At 40.5% G+C, this 22,082-nt stretch overlaps 1 protein-coding gene across 1 annotated transcript in view; it reads left to right on the top strand.

Annotated features, from left to right (window-relative positions):
* spg11 (SPG11 vesicle trafficking associated, spatacsin) overlaps positions 1 to 11,377 on the top strand; it is a 35,057-nt gene extending 23,680 nt beyond the window's left edge. The window contains exons 32-40 of the mRNA XM_062042620.1: positions 837 to 1,041; positions 1,130 to 1,264; positions 1,351 to 1,484; positions 8,726 to 8,845; positions 8,922 to 9,090; positions 9,160 to 9,236; positions 9,432 to 9,587; positions 9,651 to 9,802; positions 9,868 to 11,377. Coding sequence (XP_061898604.1) covers positions 837 to 1,041; positions 1,130 to 1,264; positions 1,351 to 1,484; positions 8,726 to 8,845; positions 8,922 to 9,090; positions 9,160 to 9,236; positions 9,432 to 9,587; positions 9,651 to 9,802; positions 9,868 to 10,042 — 1,323 coding nt within the window. The 3' untranslated portion in view covers positions 10,043 to 11,377. The remainder of the gene's footprint in view (positions 1 to 836; positions 1,042 to 1,129; positions 1,265 to 1,350; positions 1,485 to 8,725; positions 8,846 to 8,921; positions 9,091 to 9,159; positions 9,237 to 9,431; positions 9,588 to 9,650; positions 9,803 to 9,867) is intronic.
* The last annotated feature ends 10,705 nt before the right edge of the window (positions 11,378 to 22,082 follow it).

Below are 22,082 nucleotides of genomic sequence, written 5' to 3'. Positions count from 1 at the left end.
ATCTAGCTAAAGCTGACCTGGGCAAATTAAAGCCCAGGTCTTAAGGTTTTCAATCCGGCCCGCCAGCCATTCCCAAATGATTTTTTTAGATCTTTAAGATGGAAACTGTAGCTGCCATTATGATGTGCAGTGATGTTTTAAAAATACCGTAAGTCTTGAACTATACAAAGTATTTCAATGGTTGGAATCTGCACTTTTGCATGATATTCTAGTTACTATGGTAATCTATGTCACGGCAGCTCAGATGAGGTACCAAGCAGTGTGGGTGGGGTGCGTTTCCACAGAGTGTTTCTAGAGTGGCCAGCATGAAATGCGGATGTCAGGGACATATGCGGAAGGAGATTTTTACAACAAAATTCTAAAGCTTAGTGACGTATCAGATGTATCAGATTGTAGGTGAGTTTTTTTGTTACCCTTTGCTGTGTTTGTTGCATTTTTGTTGATTGAAAAAATATGTGGATGAGAGGGGGTGTGACGTTCATATGTTGTCAATATTCAGTGTTTTATCGTTCATAGTTAATATTGTAAATCCCACATTCTTTATTTTCATGTACTTTCTCATTCAGTAAAAACACGTACAATTCCATTAGTTTTTTAAGGTGGTCTGTCATAACGTTTTTAGCATTCAATCAGACATTATTGTGAGGTTTTGTATTAGTGTTCCTAAAAATAGATATACCGGCCCCCAGACACATTTTTTCTCTCTAAATTTGGCCCCTGAGTCAGAATAATTGCCAAGGCATGAGCTAGAGGCTGGTCAGAGAGGAAAGGGGTCCATTTTGCATAACAGGAGAAGGTAAACAATCGTTAAAAAACAAAGGTGTGTGTGTCGACAGGAGCTGCAGTGTTCCTTCAGTCACATGACCAGGGAAGACCCACGCTCCGTGTTGGAGAAGCTGCTGCTGTCGGAGCATCCTGAACGCTTCCGGAACGCTCAAGTCTTCATCAAAGCTCAGAGCTTCTCTGCCGAAGTGGTGGCCGAGTTAGTGGCCTCTGCCTTGGTTCACGCGCTGCAGACCACCGCCCAGGAGCTTCAACCTGGTGCGAGGGGACATCTGTTGATACGCACATGAGCTCACTCTGACTCACATTCACGTGTTTGTGTGTGTGTGTGTGTGTGTGTGGCCAGAGAGGCAGGTGTTCAGGCCGTCAGAGGGGCGGGACTCTCTGATCCAGCTGATCACATTGTGTGAAGACCCAAACCTGGTGGGAATGAAAGTTCTGGAGAAACTGAAGAGTGTCCCACTGAGGGACCTGAGCTGCAGTAAGGCACACGTCCATATACAGTACACACAAACACACACACACACACTGACTGGTGCCCACTCGTGTTGTTTTTGTGTTGTGTAGTTGTCGAGTTACTGATTGTGGCCCACGACTGCTTCAGTCTGACGTGCAACATGGAAGGAATCGTCAGAGTGCTTCAAGCCGCGCGGCACTTGAGCCACGCCTACCTGGCGCCCGGCGAGCACTACGGCCTGCTTGTGAGTACCACCTCCTGTCCTTTTTCTAAATATGTACCAACACTGAATTGTCCCACTTTTGTTGTAGACATTGAACTAAGCCAGGGCTGTCCAAAGTGTGTCCCTGGTGGCCATTTGCGGCCTGGAGCTTGTTTTTTATTGGCCTGCGACCCATTCTAGAGACAAAATTAAAACATCCTGGATGAACATTACACAAAAAAGCCAGAATATGCAATTTTGAGAGAAATTGCGGGTGAATGCTGGAATGTGCAAGCCGAATGTAAATGCTAATGTTAGCATGCTAACAGTTAGAATGTGTCAAGTACCAAGTCATATGACTATGAAGCGAACGCTTGTAAAATTAGCTGAAAAAGTTAGCATGCTAACAGTTAGATTGTGTCAAGTACCAAGGCATGAGTATGAAGCGTACGCTTGTAAAATTAGCTGAAAATGTTAGCGTCAGTTAGATTGTGTCAAGTACCAAGTCATATGACTGAAGCGTACGCTTGTAAAATTAGCTGAAAAAGTTAGCATGCTAACAGTTAGATTGTGTCAAATACCAAGGCATATGACTATGAAGCGTACACTTGTAAAATTAGTTGAAAAAGTTAGCATGCTAACAGTTAGATTGTGTCAAGTACCAAGTCATATGAGTATGAAGCGTACGTTTGTAAAATTAGCTGAAAAAGTTAGCATGCTAACAGTTAGATTGTGTCAAGTACTAAGGCATATGAGTATGAAGCGTACGCTTGTAAAATTAGCTGAAAAATGTAGCATGCTAACAGTTAGATTGTGTCAAATACCAACTCATATGACTATGAAGCGTACGCTTGTAAAACTAGCTGAAAAAGTTAGCATGCTAACAGTTAGATTGTGTCAAGTACCAAGTCATATGACTATGAAACGTACGCTTGTAAAGTTAGCTGAAAAAGTTAGCATGCTAACAGTTAGATTTTGTCAAGTACCAAGTCATATGACTATGAAGCGTACGTTTGTAAAATTAGCTGAAAAAGTTAGCATGCTAACAGTTAGATTGTGTCAAGTACCAAGTCATGACTATGAAGCAAACGCTTGTAAAATTAGCTGAAAAAGTTAGCATGCTAACAGTTAGATTGTGTCAAGTACCAAGTCATATGACTATGAAGCGTACGCTTGTAAAATTAGGCAAACATTTTTAGCACGCTAACAGTTAGCATGTATCAAGTTGTGTGACTGAGACGTTTGGCTGTAAAATTGGCTTAAAACGTTAGCATGCTAATGTTAGTATGCCTGTAGTGTGACTATCAGAAAGTAATTAGTCACTGAGAGTGGAAAGCAGGGTTCTGTCTGACACGCTGGGTCCAAGGATGCAACATGAAGTCATTACTGCTGTTTTGAGGGTGATTTATTTTCCCTTTTGAGTAAAAATACAATACATTACATTCAGATGGTTTGTGGTCCTTTTGCTGTCCTTTTGCGTTCTCTTTGCTGTTGCGGTCCCTTCGCGACCCCTTTGCGGTCAACAGAAGTAACAGCACCCAGGTTCACACTCTCTCCATACAAGCCAAACAATTCACAGAGAGGTGCAGGTGTTATATATTCAGCAATCAGCCCCACACACACACTCCGCCCACACACATAGCCACACCCACTATCCCAGGTGACAAGTGAGAAACAAATCCCTGCCTCTACATTCCGGCCCCTAATTATTATAACATAATAATTACTGGACAATAGTAGCAGCACGGAAATATTAAATGTAAAATACATCAAATCAAACAAGAACATTAGATTTTCCTTTTTTTTTTTTTTTGCAGTTATAATAGTTCATTTTCAATGTCCTTGAACGAGCAGGTTCTTCACGTATATGTAAGTGTCACTAGGCCAAAGGTTCCAGAACTTTCAGAGCCTAGACAGAGTGTGGTCTGTGTCACAAGTCAAATTCAAAGTCAAGTCCTGTCAACAATTAATCCCATCAGATGTCCTCGGCTTCCTGAAGCAGACACATCTTAGTGACAGGCCTATCCAGAAAGCTTGTCCTGGTCTTGATCGTGGCTTGTCGACCAAGTCCTCTTTTATCTTCAACAACCTTGACAACTCTCCCCATAATCCAAGAGTTGCGAGGTGCAGAGTTATCTACAACAAGCACAATGTCTCCTGGAACAAAATTGCGCTTGATTTTATTCCATTTTTGGCGCTCCTGAAGCTGTGGTAGGTATTCCTTTGTCCATCTTTTCCAGAACTCGTTGGACATATACTGAATTTGTTTCCATCTACGCACAGCGTACAAGTCATCCTTTTGGAAAACACCAGGTGGAAAAGATGGCTGACCCTTGAGGATGAGAAGATGGTTGGGAGTTAGAGCCTCTAGGTCATTAGGATCTGTGGATGCCTTTGTTATTGGTCTGCTATTGAGAATAGCTTCGATTTCGCACAGCACAGTGTGGAGGCCGTCTTCATCCAGAGTTTGTTCTCTCAAAGTGGAGTTAAGGACTTTCCTGATTCTGGCTATGACTCCGATCAATGAACTTGTAAGATCAGGTCCCTGCAGCAGCTGTGTGTTCAGTGATGTACCTTTGAATGACACAGCATAATCAAACACCACTCTGATTTTCTTCTTATGCGGATGGTATACACCATGATGGGGAATATTCCTGGTTTTTCCATGGTTACATGCCAGATCTTCCACAGGCACTCTTTCAGCATAACCGCAGATAATGATGTTGTGCATGAACATGGTGTAGTCCGCATGGAATAAGGCATCCCTTTGGAACCTTCTTTTCAAATTCAAGGCGCGTTGCTCTGCTAACTTGCGGTTATCAGGCATGCACACATTTCCCTTTTTTAAAGGCAAACCAATGGTGTAGTGACCATCCACCATCTCAACAGAGCTTTTCACCATTTCCATAAACTGGCCATCTTCTCTTGATGGCCCCGGTTGCTCTTCATGGCTGCGTTCAGGGAAGTCGAGTTGAAACTGCTGCTTCCACAGTTCATCCAATTTCACCACAGAGATGCGGTTAGCAGTGATGTTAGGTTGTTCCAAGTCTGCTTCACCAAACATTGGCCCGTTGACAGTCCATCCCAACATGTTCTGAACAGCGTACGGCCCTCCTTCTTGGAATCACCTTTGTTGGTTCAAGAGCTCTTGGTGCATTTAAGCCGATCAACAGTTCAATGTCTGCATCAATTTCAGGTAGGTGTACTCCACGCAAATATGGCCATCTGACCAGATCCTGCTCGCGTGGTATGTTGCTCCTGCACACAGGCATTTTCTTCTGTGTAAACATATCTGGCAAGTCACAGTAGAGATCACTTTCCAGACCAGCTACCTCCAGATCTGACACAATGCAACATCCTACAATCTTTTCATGGCCCAAAGTGCGTAAGAGAATTTTAGTTCCTCTTCCTGAAACATTCAACTTGCTCATCAGACTTGATGTACAAAAGGAGCCAGAGCTGCCTTGGTCCAGAAAGGCATACGTTTCCACGACTTGGTGACCCTTTTTGGACTTGATCTTTACTGGCACGATAGAGAGCTTACAGCCATGGTCACCGGCCCCAGTGAGACCACTACCTTGCACTGTTACCACAGAGCTGCCCACCGCTGTGTATGTACCTGCTGCAACTGCTAGATCCTTCTCTTGCTCCTTGTTCTTTGGATGAATATGAAGCATGCTAGGGTGTTTAGCTCCACATGTTTTACATGACAGTCGCCTCCTGCAGTCCTTACTTATGTGCCCTATGCACAGACAGCCAAAGCAAACTCCATGTTCTTTCAAAAAAGTGATCTTGTCATTATGTGCCCTCTCTACCAATAGAGAGCACACCTCCAACGCATGTTCACCCTTGCAGTACAAGCAGGTCCTTTTGTCCAGTGGGGCTCCGACCTTTTTCACATGGGCCTTTCCATTAACTGATGTTACTGTAGTAGTAAAACTTCCTTGGTTTCGTGTGTGACGCTGATAGCCATCTTTGCTGCCATTTTTGATTTGCATTGTCTTTGGAGTATCCTGTATATTTCCAAATATAGGGTCTGCTGCAATTTTAACTTGACGTTCAATAAAACTGACAATGTCAGGGAAAGTAGCTCTTCGAGAACGAGTCTCTTGAATATCACAAGCTACCGTCCTCCATTGGTCTCTCAGCTTATACGGTAACTTCTTGATCACCATCAGCATGTTCGCAGGCATGTTAAGCTCAGACATGTACTGTATGTCATCCATCGCATTACAACATCCTCTTAAGAAGAGACCATATGCTTGAAGAGATTTTGCATCCTCTGCTTTAACCAAAGGCCATGATAGTGCTTTGTCCAAATAAGCAGAAGCAATCTTTTGTTCATTCCCAAAATGCTCTTCCAATAAAGCCTTAGCCCTTTGATATGCTCTGTCTGGAGGCATTCGCTGACAGCTTTGAACAAGCTCATGTGGTTGTCCTCTTGTGTATTGTGCCAGGAAGTGCAAGCAGTCTCCAGCGTCACCTGTCCTTTCTTCAACATTGTGCTCAAAAGATCTCATAAAGGCATGATATTGAAGAGGATTTCCATCAAACACCTGGGTCTCTCTCCTTGGCAAATGAGAAATGTTCTGTTGTTGCGCCAGTAGAGCAGAAATTTCATTTTGCCTTGCCATTATGGATAGCAAATTGTTATTGTCATTAATGACTGGCATCTGAACATGTGAATTTGTTGTAAATTGAGAAGCTGAAGCATTACTGTTCACATTAGTAGCCATTGGGAGTCCAGGCATCCTTCGCTGGATTATTTGAGATCCAACATCAACAGTAACTTTCCTTTCATTCGGCTGTGTTAAATGAGACTTAAATATACTTTGACTGTCATACACTCCATGGCCACCGGGCACAAATGAATCAGTCTCAGCATTAAGAGCAGCATGTGCTTCTTTGGCCATATAAGATTCCATACCATCTGATTTTTTGTATCTGGTGCCTTTCACACTGCTTCCTGAGACTCTTAGGACCTCCATCCGAGCCTGAGCGGCTGCAATCTCCACTTTAAGCTCAAATCTCTCTTTCCTTTTCCTTATTTCCTCCTCTTGCTGATCCAGCTCTTGCTTTTGTTTGAGCAATTTTTGACGAGCGAGAAGAGCAGCCATTTCAGCCTCTGCTTTGACACGTGAAGAGGAAATAGAAGAGTTTGAAGTTCTTGAAGTCCCAGTTTTTGATCCATGATTGTTGCTTCCAACATTTGAGATGCTGTCCTCTGGCTGAATGTCATCATGTAATACTTCACATGTGGCCTTCTCCTCCACATTGTCATTTGGTGCATGTCCTGAGACTGGTCTCTTAGTTTCAGAAAGCCACTGTGTCATATCCTCAATAAATCCTTTGTTGTATTTATTGATGCTTGCAAACCACACTTTTTGTTTATCCTTTTCCATCTCAGGTACTATTTCCCCCAATGACTCATGCAGGGAAGTTGTTTCCTTATGTAATTGCATCAAAATGTCCAGTTGAGTTTTCACCTGTGAAACATTTTCATCATTCTCCACAAGCTTCTTTAAAACAATGATGATACATTTCATTTTATTCACTCTTGCTTGGCGTTGTTTTTGAAGCTTCTCCATTTTGCACACCAAGGCCTTTTCAGTGAGAATGATTTTTCTTTTCACAGTTTCATTGAAATCAATTTCATTTGCATTTAAACCAGCTTTTGATCCATTCACTTGTGAACCAGCTTTTGATCCACTCATCTTGACATCCAGCAATATGTGCACCACAAAAGTTCAGAGAGCATATGTCACAATCCACATTTGCATCATGAATCCACATCCAACTTTGCTGCTTTGTTTTGGCACAAATATGACTCCATACATGAAACCACTGTTGCTTCCAAATCCACACTTTATTTCAGGCTTGACCATCAGCAATAAATGCATCAAACTTCCACATCCAACATCACTCCTTTAATGTGCACAAATAAGCGATCAACTTTTCCACAGGTTAATTCAATCCCAAGCAATAATGACATCAAAATGACAGCCACAGCTATCCAATGTGCAGCAGTATCCAGCATCAACTGTGTCCAGGCAAATATACTTCACAGTATGAATGAACTGAATTTCACATACCATGGGTTGTGCTGCGCTCCTTCGTTTCATTCAGTTGCTTGAGGGGTTGAGTGGTCCAAAGTGCACGATTCCAGCGAAATGTCAGTGTCGGATCTGTAGCCTTTTCTGTTGACAATGTAGTGTGACTTTCAGAAAGTAATTAGTCACTGAGAGTGGAAAGCAGGGTTCTGTCTGACACGCTGGGTCCAAGGATGCAACATGAAGTCATTACTGCTGTTTTGAGGGTGATTTATTTTCCCTTTTGAGTAAAAATACAATACATTACATTCAGATGGTTTGTGGTCCTTTTGCTGTCCTTTTGCGTTCTCTTTGCTGTTGCGACCCCTTTGCGACCCCTTTGCGGTCAACAGAAGTAACGGCACCCAGGTTCACACTCTCTCCATACAAGCCAAACAATTCACAGAGAGGTGCAGGTGTTATATATTCAGCAATCAGCCCCACACACACTCCGCCCACACACATAGCCACACCCACTATCCCAGGTGACAAGTGAGAAACAAATCCCTGCCTCTACAATGCCACAAAGTTAACGTAAGCATGCTAATAGTTTGCATGTGTCAAGTACCGAGTTATGACTCCAAGGTGTTTGGCTGTAAAATTGGCTAAAAAAGTTAGCATGCGAGAATGATAATGTTAGCATGCTAACAGTTAATGTGTCAAGTACCAAGTTATATGAGTTTAAGGCATTCCGCTGCAAATATGGCTGAAAGTTAGCACACTAATGTTAACATGCTAGTGTGCTAACAGTTAACGTTGTGTCAAGTTATAAGAGTCTGAGGCTCTTTGGCTGCAAAATTGGCTAAAAATTTAGCATGCTAATTTTAGTAATGCTGCCTGAGGCGGAGCCAATCAATGGCCACGATACTGAACAGCGGACTCTCATTGTTTTGGTCTCGTCCAGTGGCCAATACTACTGTAGTATTGGTACTTGTACTTCATTTAGTCATTGTTATGCTTGAAAATGCTTAATTTGGGGCAACATTACATAGAATATGCTTTATTACTGATAACGCAAAGGTAAGATATGGATGTTGTGTTCAGATAGTTTAGCATATTTTGATTGACATATACTGTATTAGTGTTAGTATCTTTAATATATCAAAGTGGTCCCCGTATCCTTCCATTTCTATTTATGCGGCCCTCGCTGGGAAATGTTTTGGACGCCCCTGAACTAAGCATTGGTGTGTTCAGGTGCGCCTGCTGACAGGAATGGGCAGATATAACGAGATGACATACGTGTTTGACCTGCTGCATCAGAACCATCGCTTTGAGATGCTGCTGAGGAAGAAGATGGATACAGACCAAGGACAAGTAGGACTCGCACTCTCTCACGCACGCGCAAGCAGGATGTAGCACCTCGCCACAATGACTCCGCCCCTTCCCGCAGAGCTCCAGCCTAAAGACGGCGCTGCTGGACTACATCAAGCGCTGCCTGCCCGCAGACAGCGAGAAGCACAACATGGTGGCGCTGTGTTTCAGCATGAGGCGGGAGATCGGCGAGAACCACGAGATGGCGGCCCGGACGCAGCTGAAGATCATCGAGTCTCAGCCGTGGGGTGAGGACCGCCTCCTGCGTCGCCGTGTCCCATAAGTGGTGTTTTCGCTGAGCAAGTTGTTGTTCACAGTGGTGTCTCCCGAGCTGAAAAGTTCTCTGTTCAAAGTCTTGTCTCTCCTAAAAGACGCCGCAGAGAGCTTCTCAAAGGTAACGTAACGCCATCACCATCCACTCTTGTTGTGCTCTTCTTGACTGTGTGTGTGTGTGTGTGTGTGTGTGTGTGTGTGTGTGTGTGTGTGTGTGTGTGTGTGTGTGTGTGTGTGTGTGTGTGTGTGTGTGTGTGTGTGTGTGTGTGTGTGTGTGTGTGTGTGTGTGTGTGTGTGTGTGTGTGTGTACGGCCAGGACGCGTGCGTACACCAGGCGAGTCGCTGCGTGCGCATGGCCAAGCTGGTCACTCTTCAGCTCCACTTCCTGAATCAAGGCTCCAACCTCCGCGTGGTCAACCTGCGTCCCGCTGACATGCTCCAGGCCGTCATGGCGTTGCCTCGATGCTACCAGGTGGGTCTCTGCAGGTGGTAATTAAGGTCACGATATGGATGATAATGATGCCGATGGCGTCAGGTGTTGGCTGTGTCGGAGGCGTACAGTTACAGTCCGGACTGGGTGGAGATCGTGTACCACAAGGTGCTTCTCAACGCAGACTTTGCATACTTGGAGGAGCTCAAGCGCCATCGCCCGCTGACCTCCAGCCTCTTCCAGGACATTTTCAATAAGTGAGCCGGCAACGTCGAGACCCCCCCAACCGCTACTTTGCTGATGTCGTCAATGTGCGTTTCAGGCTGGACGGTGCGCCGAGCGGCGCCACGGCGAACGTGCGGCGCCTGCTGACGTACTGCGACGACGTGTACGTGCGCTACCGGCTGGCGTACCAACGCAACCTCCATGATGTCACCAAGACACTGCTGCAGGACGCCACCACGTCCAGCTATCTCAACGACAAAATTAGCCGCTGAAACTGGCTGGCAGAATATTATGTCACACATGGCCCTGATAAGAAGGTCATCATAAAGCATTCTGGTCATATTGACCTGGATGGTCTCCAATGCATCGACAGCCCTATTAATGATAATACAAAAAAAAAAAATTTGATTATACATTACACTAATGATTGGGGTGTGAATCTTTGGGCACCTAACGATTCGATCCAAATCCGTTTCCTGGGGTGACTATTTAATTCTGAATCGATTCTCGATTCAAACCGATTCTAGCGATATAGTATTTGGTATTATATTTATAATTAAACTTTTTCAAAACCGGTTACAGGTTAGAAAAATCTCCTTCTGGTTTCACGGACATAGCCTGAAAACGTAAAAAAAAATATTATTAAAAAAAATATATATGTATGTATGGATATCTATATATGTACGTACATATATGTAATTATATATGTGTATATATATTTATATAGGTGTATATATATCTACAGCTATATATGTATTACTATATGTGTATATACATCTATATATGTGTGTAAATATGTGTGTGTATATATATATATATATGTGTGTGTGTATATTTATATTTTTTAATCAAATTTAGTTATAAATCGATTTAAAATTGAGATGAATAAGAATCGCGATTCGGATGTGAATCATTTCTAATTTGTGCACCCCTAAGAGATGAATAAGTTAATTGTGCATGCTGATTGTCTCACTGCAGATGTGCAAAGTGGAATTGTAACTTTGCTACTGACTGAAGATTTTGTGCTCCAGTGCTGATGATGAGGGAGCCCCAACTCAAAGAGTCAATGAGAAGCTTCTAGAACTTCACAGGAGGAACATCCAATTAGACTTGATGATCTTTTGGGGGCTGTGGGTGTTTATGAGGTGGGTGGCACGTCCTGCCGGTACCTACAAACCAGCAAGAGAAGAGGCGTGCAGCGAGTGGAAGTTTGTCGCTGTCTATTGTCGCTGGTCGCTTGTCACCTTCCTCTGTGGATTGCAGCGCCAATTTTGGCGAGGCCATTTCCGAGGACTACTTGCAGGCTTTGACCTCTGGAGACCCTTACTTGCACACATTTAGCCTTTTTAAAACAACACATTTCAGTGATAGTGCAAATAGGTCACATTTTGACAAGGAAGTGAATGGTGCAAGACAAATGTGTGCATTATTTTTTTTAAATAAAACTATGTACTATAAAATGTGTTCTTAACCTTGTTGACCTCGGGGCTCAACTTTTTTTCTACAGTGCCCCAACCCCCCAAAAAAATATTAACACTGAATTAGTAATCTTACTCTTGATTTTATTCTCATTCAATAATTATATATAACCTACTTACAATTTCCAACCTTGTCAAATTATATGAAAGCATGTGTTAATATTATTCACAAAGATTATTATCAAGACTGATTACAAAAATAAATAATCTAATACACTGCATAAGAAAGGACTGGTGAAAAACAAATGTACATGCAATTAAGTAATGCTTAAAGGCCTACTGAAATGAATTTTTTTTATTTAAACGGGGATAGCAGATCCATTCTATGTGTCATACTTGATCATTTCGCGATATTGCCATATTTTTGCTGAAAGGATTTAGTAGAGAACATTGACGATAAAGTTCGAAACTTTTGGTCGCTGATAAAAAAAAGCCTTGCCTGTACCGGAAGTAGCGTGACGTCACAGGTTGAAAGGCTCCTCACATTTCCCCATTGTTTACACCAGCAGCGAGAGCGATTCGGACCGAGAAAGCGACGATTACCCCATTAGTTTGAGCGAGGATGAAAGATTCGTGGATGAGGAAAGTGAGTGAAGGACTAGCGTGCAGTGCAGGACGTATCTTTTTTTCGCTCTGACCGTAACTTAGGTACAAGGGCTCATTGGATTCCACACTATCTCCTTTTTCTATTGTGGATTACGGATTTGTATTTTAAACCACCTCGGATACTATATCCTCTTGAAAATGAGAGTCGAGAACGTGAAATGGACATTCACAGTGACTTTTATCTCCATGACAATACATCGGTGAAGCACTTTAGCTACGGAACTAACGTGATAGCATCGTGCTTAAATGCAGATAGAAACAAAAGAAATAAGCCCCTGACTGGAAGGATAGACAGAAGATCAACAATACTACAATCAGGAGACACCGAACCAAACACTGGACCTGTAACCACACGGTTAATGCTGTGCCGCCTGTCGAAGCGTAGCAATGCTGTTGCTAACGACGCCATTGAAGCTAACTTAGCTACGGGACTTCACCCGATCATCGATGCGGTCGGCGGCTAGCATCGGATAGCACGTCTGCTATCCAACTCAAAGTCCTCCTGGTTGTGTTGCTGCAGCCGGCCGCTAATACACCGATCCCACCTACAGCTTTCTTCTTTGCAGTCTCCATTGTTAATTGAACAAATTGCAAAAGATTCACCAACACAGATGTCCAGAATACTGTGGAATTTTGCGATGAAAACAGAGCTGTTTGTATTGGGATACAATGTGTACCAATACTTCCGCTTCAACCATTGACGTCACGCGCAAACGTCATTATACCTAGACGTTTTCAAGCGGAAGTTTCCCGGGAAATTTAAAATTGCACTTTATAAGTTAACCCGGCTGTATTGGCATGTGTTGCAATGTTAAGATTTCATCATTGATATATAAACTATCAGACTGGGTGGTCGGTAGTAGTGGGTTTCAGTAGGCCTTTAATATAAAAAAAATGTCACTTAAGTTAGTGCAAAAGTCATAATTTTTGCACTTGAGTTTAGTTTCAGACTTCTTCTGTTTGTTTGAGATTGTCATTACTGCCACAAGTGGTGGAAAAGTGTATTACAACAGAGTACCGCTGCATCCCATACGGACCACAGCAGAGAAACATGATTTTTGGCGGCCCTCTAGGGGGCGCTTGTGCCCCAACAATGGACCCCCGCCCCTATGGTTAGGAAACACTACTATTAGTACCTAATTCAGGGATGTCCAAAGTACGACCCTGGGGCTATTTGCGGCCCGTGGATTAAGTTTTGTTGGCAAGCTGCATTTTTTCGGAATAAAATCAAACAAAAAAACCCCAAAGATGTAAGAAAAGACCAAAAATAAATACTGTAGTGAGAAAAGGCTGGGATGTTGATACTAACAACTACGGGTGTCCTGATATTTATATTGATATTAGTGCAATATCTGCAAAAAACACAAGTATCGAATTATATCGTATTGCATCTAAAATGTCCGATACAAACAGTCCTGCAGCGCGTTTACTTTAGCAAACTTGTTGTGGCCACTAGGTCTTGCCAAAAAATGAATAAATCAAAAATACCACTCCAACTTTATCTTAAAGACAGCAAGTCCATCGCAAACAGGTAATAATGAATAGGATGTGTTTTTCATACCTACCATGTTCATTCCACACCGCAAAATATTAAAATGAATGCTGTTATCATATCGGATCAATATCGGTATTAGCCAATACTCAAGGCTACAATATCGATATCGTATAACTAATAATGTAATCTATAACACAACGCTGACAGCAATATGTAATCTATGTAATTTCTGTTTTAATATATTTTTACACAACCAAAAAATATAAAAAATGGCCACCACATGCTTTCAATTTTTGGTTTGCTATCCTTGGTGGAAAACGTTTGCATGCCCCTGTTCTAATTGATGCAATTAATTCATTAACCATTGAGTCTAATGTAGTCGCCGGGTGCATAGTCTGCAGGCGCAAATAACCACCAGCATCTATAATTAGGGCGGGTTAATAACAGTTGTAGCTGGCGTTAACCTCCTGATGTAGTTGTTATTATCTCCACAAGATGGCAGTAGTTGCATTTGAAGTAATGAGTGGTCAGGGCCCATGCGCTTTACAATGTTGCCCATGGTCTACTTAGATAACAAATAGCACATGAGCACTAATTTATTCAGTTGGTTAAAAAGTTATCTGCAAGTCTGACAAGAAAAATACCTTCTTGTTGCTCACGATCAAGACTAACAGATTATTTTGGATGCCCTTTTTAACTACGTAATTATTTAGATTTTTTTTAAATGCATACAAATGTATAGATAGATAGATAGTACTTTATTGATTCCTTCAGGAGAGTTCCCTCAGGAAAATTAAAATTCCAGCAGCAGTGTACAGAGTTGAGATCGAATTACGGTATAGCTCGGTTGGTAGAGCACGGGCCAGCAACTTGAGGGTTGCAGGTTCGATCCCCGCTTCCGCCATCCTAGTCACTGCCGTTGTGTCCTTGGGCAAGACACTTTACCCACCTGCTCCCAGTGCCACCCACACTGGTTTAAATGTAACTTAGATATTGGGTTTCACAATGTAAAGCGCTTTGAGTCACTTGAGAAAAAAGCGCTATATAAATGTAATTCACTTCACTTCACAATTAAAAGGAAAAAAAAAAGAAGAAAAAAAGTAAATAATGGGGGTATAAATGGAAACAAAATAGAAAAATATTACAATAAGAATAAAAATAAAAAGCAACAGTGAGAATAAAAATATAACAGTAAAATAAGAATATAACAAGAGAAACTAGACAGTAGTGACCATGTTATGAAAAAGTATTGCACTGTTATTGTTTTGCATCCCCTGTCATATATGTAATTACTCTTCTTTTTTTATTAGAATAAATCAAAAACGAAAACATTACTTCGACGTCACAAGCTTGTGTTGTGTGACACGAGCGTCCTCTGGTTAAAAAAAAAAACAACAAAAAATCTAGCGTCCTCAGGTGAGCGTTGCCTGAACGATGCAAGTGACGTCACATTCGGTTCCGACCAATCAGCGCGCATGGCACGCATCTCGAACATTCCCACACGGAAGAGAGGAGGGTGTCCCTCGACTAAATGGAGTGTTTTCGTGCACAATGTCTGCTGTCACTTGGGTGTGGACTGATGGATGTTTATATCTTCTCGTTTAGAGGAAGAATTAATCGTAATCCTCACGCAGGTAAAAAAAAAAATTACTGTACAGATAAATATATTGCACTTTCTCACATGCGTCCACGTTTATGGATGTATGTTATATTGTCTTTTTTATTCCAGCGAGTTAATCCATTTTGGGGGGAGTTGAGGGGATAATTTAATTATGATGCGTTCAAGAGTCTTACGGCCTGAGGGAAGAAGCTGTTACAGAACCTGGAGGTTCTGCTTCGGAGGCTGCGGAACCTCTTTCTAGAGTCCAGCAGTGAAAACAGTCCTTGGTGGGGGTGGGAGGAGTCTTTGCAGATTTTCTGAGCCCTGGTCAGGCAGCGGCTTTTTGCGATCTCCTGGATAGGAGGAAGAGGAGTCCTGATGATCTTTTCCGCCGTCCTCACCACTCTTTGCAGAGACTTCCAGTCTGAGGCACTGCAGGCTCCAGTCCAGACAGAGATGCAGTTGGTCAGCAGGCTCTCTATAGTGCCTCTGTAGAATGTGGTGAGAATGGGGGGAGGGAGCTGTGCTCTTTTCATCCCACGCAAAAAGTGCATGCGCTGCTGAGCTCTTTTTACAAGAGCTCCGGTGTGTAGGGACCAGGTCATATTGTCAGTTATCTGCACCCCCAGGAATTTGGTGCTGCTTACTATCTCCACCGCTGTGCCGTTGATGTAGAGTGGAGCGTGGCCGGACTGGTGCTTCCTGAAGTCAACGATAACCTCCTTGGTCTTGTTGACATTCAGGACCAGGTTGTTGGTTCTGCACCAGCACAAGATGGCCGCTTGTAACAACAAATGATATATGAATTTGATTATTACATATATTTTTTACGTACACTGTATTTTTTACAGTAAAAGACTAGTAACTCAATCACCACAGTTTTACTATAAAATGTACAGTGTTTTTTTGCAACATCCATCCATCCATTTTTTACCGCTTGTCCCTTTTGGGGTCACGGGGGGTGCTGGAGCCTATCTCAGCTGCATTCGGGCGGAAAGGCGGGGTACATATTACAGTAAATGGAAAAACTTTACCATCGTTTTTATTTTATTCTGGCAACCAAGCTACCAATTTTTTACCATTAAAAAAAACTGTGATACTGTTTTATCATTAACAGTAAAAATAACAACCATAGATCTTACAGTAATAACACTGGCAGCTCAGTCGACAGAATTTCCCGTAAAAAAAACAGTGGTAGAGTTTTTTCAATTTACAGTAATATGCTGTAAAAACCATCACACATTTTACAGTAAAATGTATTGTCATTTTTACAGTGTACAATTTGATGGATAACTTGTTCTAAAACCATAAGTCAAGCAGAAATGTAAGTATTTTTGGAAAGTATGATAATATATTTTTTGCTATATCGGATAATATTAAAGTTTACAGGGTATGCAATGTCATGCTGTACCTGCATTTTTTCTGTTAAAATGGAAAGAACAAATACATTTAGTAAGAAAAGATAAAGTACTTAATCGACGCATATTATTTCCAGGCCTTTGTGGGCCACATAAAATGATGTGGCGGGCCAGATCCGGCTATCAATGCATTAGATGCATTGTTAGCCACCTCATACGTGCCGTATTTAACGACTTATAATGCATAGAAAAGCAAAATACATGTTTTATTTTCTTATCTTACGTAGGGATTGTGAATGATGGGCAAAATTCCACAAAAAAGTTAAGCTCCCCTTTAAAAACAACACAGTGCTCCTCCTGTCATAGAAATAGTCTTTGACGAGCATTGTTCATCTCTTTTAATGTTTTTATTGATTATTATTAGAAACTATATTTCTACTCTGTTCCCTATAATCAGAGAAGAAGGGTCTCTAGACCCTCGGCTTGGCTTTCTAAAAAGCTGCAATTTAACCTTGATATGTAACAAAATGTGTCCCAAAACCCTCATACTTTTCCAGGTAAACATGCAAAGGCCCTGGAGTTACCGGCAATTGGTAAGTCGCATCAGAGTGAATCCTAGAATAAGTGTGCATACCTTTTCTTTATTTTGTCTTGGACCAGCTGTCAACTGAACCATCACCTGCAGGAGAGCTTGTGTCAGCAGCTCCTTCGGCTGAATGATGTCTGCACTCGGTCCTCCTGCTTCTGTCGGAGGAGAGCAAGAGGATGAGGGCGGTGGTGACTTGGAGCAGCAGGTATACGACAACTTGTCAGAATAGACATTCCAGAAAAAAACCCTCTGTGTTGACTATGGGGTGTCTCCTTAATCAGGACGGAATGCTGACCTCGATGATTCTTCTCACTCGCCTCCTCGCAAAGTTTTTGGCATTAACACCAGGCTGCTGTTGTTTTACGGAGAAAGGTAAGAAGGGGGAAAAAGGAAACTTAGTATAATTTATATATGAAGTTAATGAATGTTCTGTTTTCTGGACTGGATGCAGAGTGTGCCATCTGTGGGGTGGGGTGGGATGGGTACCAGGATGGCTGTGGCCCTGTGCACCAGGGCTGCAACTAACGATTATTTTGATAGTCGATTAGTCAATATTCAGTCAATATTTACCGTATTTTTATAATTTTAATAATTTCCAAGATTTATTTCTTCCGCACATTGATTTCTGATTCCATAGCAACGCACGTCTGACTTCTGGCAACATGTGTGTTCCTACTTCCGGAATCGAGTGTGTGTTCTAATCAAGGCAGACTTGGTAACAGACAACGAAGACAACTATTTTTGGACAAATGAAGATTTACAACCTTATACTTTTGAAGCTGAATATACTGAGGATTAACTGCTGCTCATAGAAGCGAGCACAAAGAAGAGGGTGAAAAGTTGGAGCAGACGGAAGACGATAGATTGAGGTGAAAGTCACTGGAAGCTGCAAATGTGGAATTTGGAGGAGAGCTATTACGACATAAATGGAGTGCGTACCCAAAATCAACAGGAAACATCAGGACCAAACAGACAACTGTCCATCGAGTGAGTAACTTTAATATTGATCATGATACACGCAGCACGTCATGCGTGTTATTAAACTACAGTACATACACTGTCTGGCTAACTGTGTACAAACAAAACATGAAATGCGGGCTAATACTTTACAGATACTGTAATATGATTGTTCATGTTTTTCAGTCAGTACAAAGTGGTGTCGTATCGCAGTGTTGTGCATTACAGACTCAAACACGTTTTCTGCTGACGTAGAAGCGAGCTTATCGCTTGCCGTAGTTAGCTTTTACAGCTAATACCAAAGCATGACAGAAAAAGTGTTCCTCAGTGTTCCCTCTTTCAATAACAATGTCGCTACAGCTTGGTTATCATACAGGTTACGGAACGTATATGAATTATTGCTGACAATTTTTGAATGTATTTTGAAAGTGATTTAGAGGTAGATTTGATTGCTCTCATTAGCTGCATTGCTAGCCAACTACAATGAGACGATTTATACATTTTAGAATGCAAAAGAAGAAAAAATAACTTTTTGTCGTCTTGTCTCTCATAATGATTGTGAACGATTCCCCCAAAAATGCAGTTCCTCTTCAAGGTGAGTTTATTTTGGTGTAAAAAATGTAGTATTTGGTGTGATACAACTGTAATAGTTTCCCCCCGCCTTTACTCATATTACATTATGTTACTGTGTAAAATAAGACCGATTTTAGAACAGTTTGTTTTTGAGTAAATTGGAGAAAATATATAAAAAACAAACATAATATAACATTTTGTGGCTAATTATAGAGGTTTTTTTTTACGGGACTTTCATGCAATGACTTCACTAAGTTGTCATGACAACAGGTCTTGCTAATAGTCAATTACTCCATTTGTGAATAGTATTAGGACACCTTTTAATCAGTTAATCAGGAGTTCTTATAACATAAATTATTCATCTCAGCAAGGCATCAGTGACCTCTGGGCTAAATAAATCCTCACAGTTTACCCATCGACCCTCCCGTTTTCTCCTTATATTTTGCCCTTCTCTAAGTTTCACTTATTTTCAAACACAAATGTTGACAGTTATGTCTCATAGGCAAACTTTAAAATACTCCCAGTGAGCAGTGGAAACCGTTATTAGCTGCAAAGGAACTCCATCTTATCCTCCATTTCCACTCCCTGTAGGTGTTCCAATATCTTACTACTATTTTTCAGCCCACTGCATTCCAACAAATCGGCACACCGGCAGAGGCGCGCACGATAGTAATCTAACACAATATTCATTATTAGGGCTGTCAAAATGAACGCTTTAATGCAGATTAATCCATCATTATTATTAATCTGATTAAAAAATCTGAAAGCAATCAACCAATGTGCAGTGTGGAATTACGCATGACAGGGCTATCAAAATTAATGCTTTAATCAAGATAAATTTATCATCATTATTTGTATTCTGTAGCACAGAATAACTCAAAACACCTAAAACGTCTTGGTATTTCGGGCAGAGTGTCCAAGTACTGTTAGCGTTGCACGTGCACAAAGGATGTTTTGTCTCACATGCTTTTGTCAAAGATGGCAGATCAGCAATCCCTTGTTCGATTTCAGACAACATTAACATTTCTTTCATTCCCGATGCTGAAAATCTGTTGCAGTGATCACTTCAATGGGAACTGCACTTTTTTTTTTTTGCCTATCATTCACAATACTTATGTGAGACAAGAACACTTATGTTTTCCTTTATTTCTATGTCATTGTAATTCGTAAATAAACACAACCAAAAGTCATCTTATAAAGAAGGTAATGGAATTCGCTCTATTCCGCTTCTTAAATGCTCTGAAAACATTATATACACATTGTATGTAATGTAGTAACAGGCACTTTCATAATAACTAGAGATGTCCAACAATGGCTTTTTGGCCAATATCTGATATTCTGATATTGTCCAACTCTTAATTACAGATTCCGATATCAACCGATACCGATATATACAGTTGTGGAATTAACACATTATTATGCCTAATTTTGTTGTGATGCCCCGCTGGATGCATTAAACAATGTAACAAGGTTTTCCAAAATAAATCAACATAGCACTACCATATTTATTTTTGAAGTCACAAAGTGCATTATTTTTTTTAACATGCCTCATAACAGCAGCTTGGTCAGTTAGTGTTGCAAGGGGTTCTGGGTATTTGTTCTGTTGTGTTTATGTTATGTTACGGTGCGGATGTTCTCCCGAAATGTGTTTGTCATTCTTGTTTGGTGTGGGTTTACAGTGTGGCGCATATTTGTAACAGTGTTAAAGTTGTTTATACGGACCCTCAGTGTGACCTGTATGGCTGTTGACCAAGTGTATTGCATTCACTTGTGTGTGTGAAAAGCCGTAGATATTATGTGACTGGGCCGGCAGCAAATGCAGTGCCTTTAAGGTTTATTGGCGCTCTGTTCTTCTCCCTACATCCGTGTACACAGCGGCGTTTTTCAAAAGTCATACATTTTACTTTTTGAAACCGATACCGATAATTTTGAAACCGATACCGATAATTTCCGATATTACATTTTAAAGCATTTATCGTCCGATAATATCGGCAGTCCGATATTATCGGACATCTCTAATAATAACATTTAATATTTACGTATTTTGGTCATTTTGAGCATACGGCGTCGTATTAATAGGAAGAGGCTTTATTGTCATCGCACAAATAGAGGGGAACTGCACTTTTTTTTTTCAAATTTTGCCGATTGTTCACAATCATTATGAAAGACATAACGACGGATGGATTTTCTTCTGCATTCTAAATATTAAATTCAAGTAAATAAAAGTACGCTTACAGCCAAGCCAATGGGAGGTCCTCTATTTCGCCCATAAAATCCAATAAGTAACCATTCAAAAACCGCCAAAAATACTCCATTTACATTTCATGACTTATATATATATATATATATATATATATATATATATATATATATATATATATATATATATATATATATATATATATATATATATATATATATATATATATATATATATATATATATATGCCTTATTATATATGACTTATTATATATATATATATATATATATATATATATATATATATATATATATATATATATATGCCTTATTATATATGACTTATTATATATATATATATATATATATATATATATATATATATATATATATATATATATATATATATATATATATATATATATATATATATATATATATATATATATATATATATATATATATATATATATATATATATATATATATGACATGTATTATTAACCAAGTATTAGTGCTATTGTTATTATAAGCGCTAACGCAGACAGACTATTTATAGCAGCGACATAATCACTATCGTGTGTGCCAATGTTTACATCATCAAGTGGTCTGCTGCTTCCTTGCTCCCGGGAAGTTTATTGTGGATCATAGATCATGCATCTCACCTGGACATAATAAGTTTGAGGACATATTTCGACAAAGTTAGTACACTTTGACAGTCATTTAGGGCCCGGAAATTGGGAGAAAGACACGAAAAGACGTGCGGTCCCCCCACCCCGTTTCTTTGTGAGTATTATAGTCATTCTTCACATAATTGGAAAAAATCAACATCCTGACAGTCTGCATACTAATGACACCAGACATTGTACAGTAAGTGATGTTTTATTATAGTTATAGTTATAGTTTGTTGGCTCTTATAAAGTCTGCAGTGAGTAATAATCATTAATGAGGGAAAAAAAAGCAAACGTGATACGTTTTTTTAAATTAATGCACTGCGTATGCTTAAATAGATTAAAACACGTAAATATTAAAAGTTATTATAAAAGTGCTACATTACATATATACTTACAGCATGTACAGTATATAAAACCTCAGTGGAGGTGTTTGGGTGTTTTTTTTAAGGGCTTTATAGGTGGAATTGGCAGCTTCTTTAAGCTCCATTGTAAGCAGAAGTTTGATCGCATTTATTTAATATTTAGAATGCAAAAAAACCCCCAAAAATTCATCGTCATGTCCTTCATATTGATTGTTAACGATAAGCACAATTCCAAAAAAAGATCAGTTCCCCCTTAAGAACAATGAAATTGTTTAATACTGATGGCGGAAGCTGCCATGTAAGGCACTAACCACGACCTATCAGGTGCAGTTAGGAGTTTGCTGTCTTGCTCAAGGACACCTCGACACGAGCTTGCCAGGCCGAGATTGAACTAGTAACCCTCTGATTACAAGATGGCCT

Source organism: Entelurus aequoreus, linkage group LG03, assembly GCF_033978785.1.
Source record: "Entelurus aequoreus isolate RoL-2023_Sb linkage group LG03, RoL_Eaeq_v1.1, whole genome shotgun sequence".
Taxonomy (NCBI): domain Eukaryota; kingdom Metazoa; phylum Chordata; class Actinopteri; order Syngnathiformes; family Syngnathidae; genus Entelurus; species Entelurus aequoreus.
Note: the sequence above shows the minus strand (reverse complement) of the source record. Positions and strands in the feature narration are given on the sequence as shown.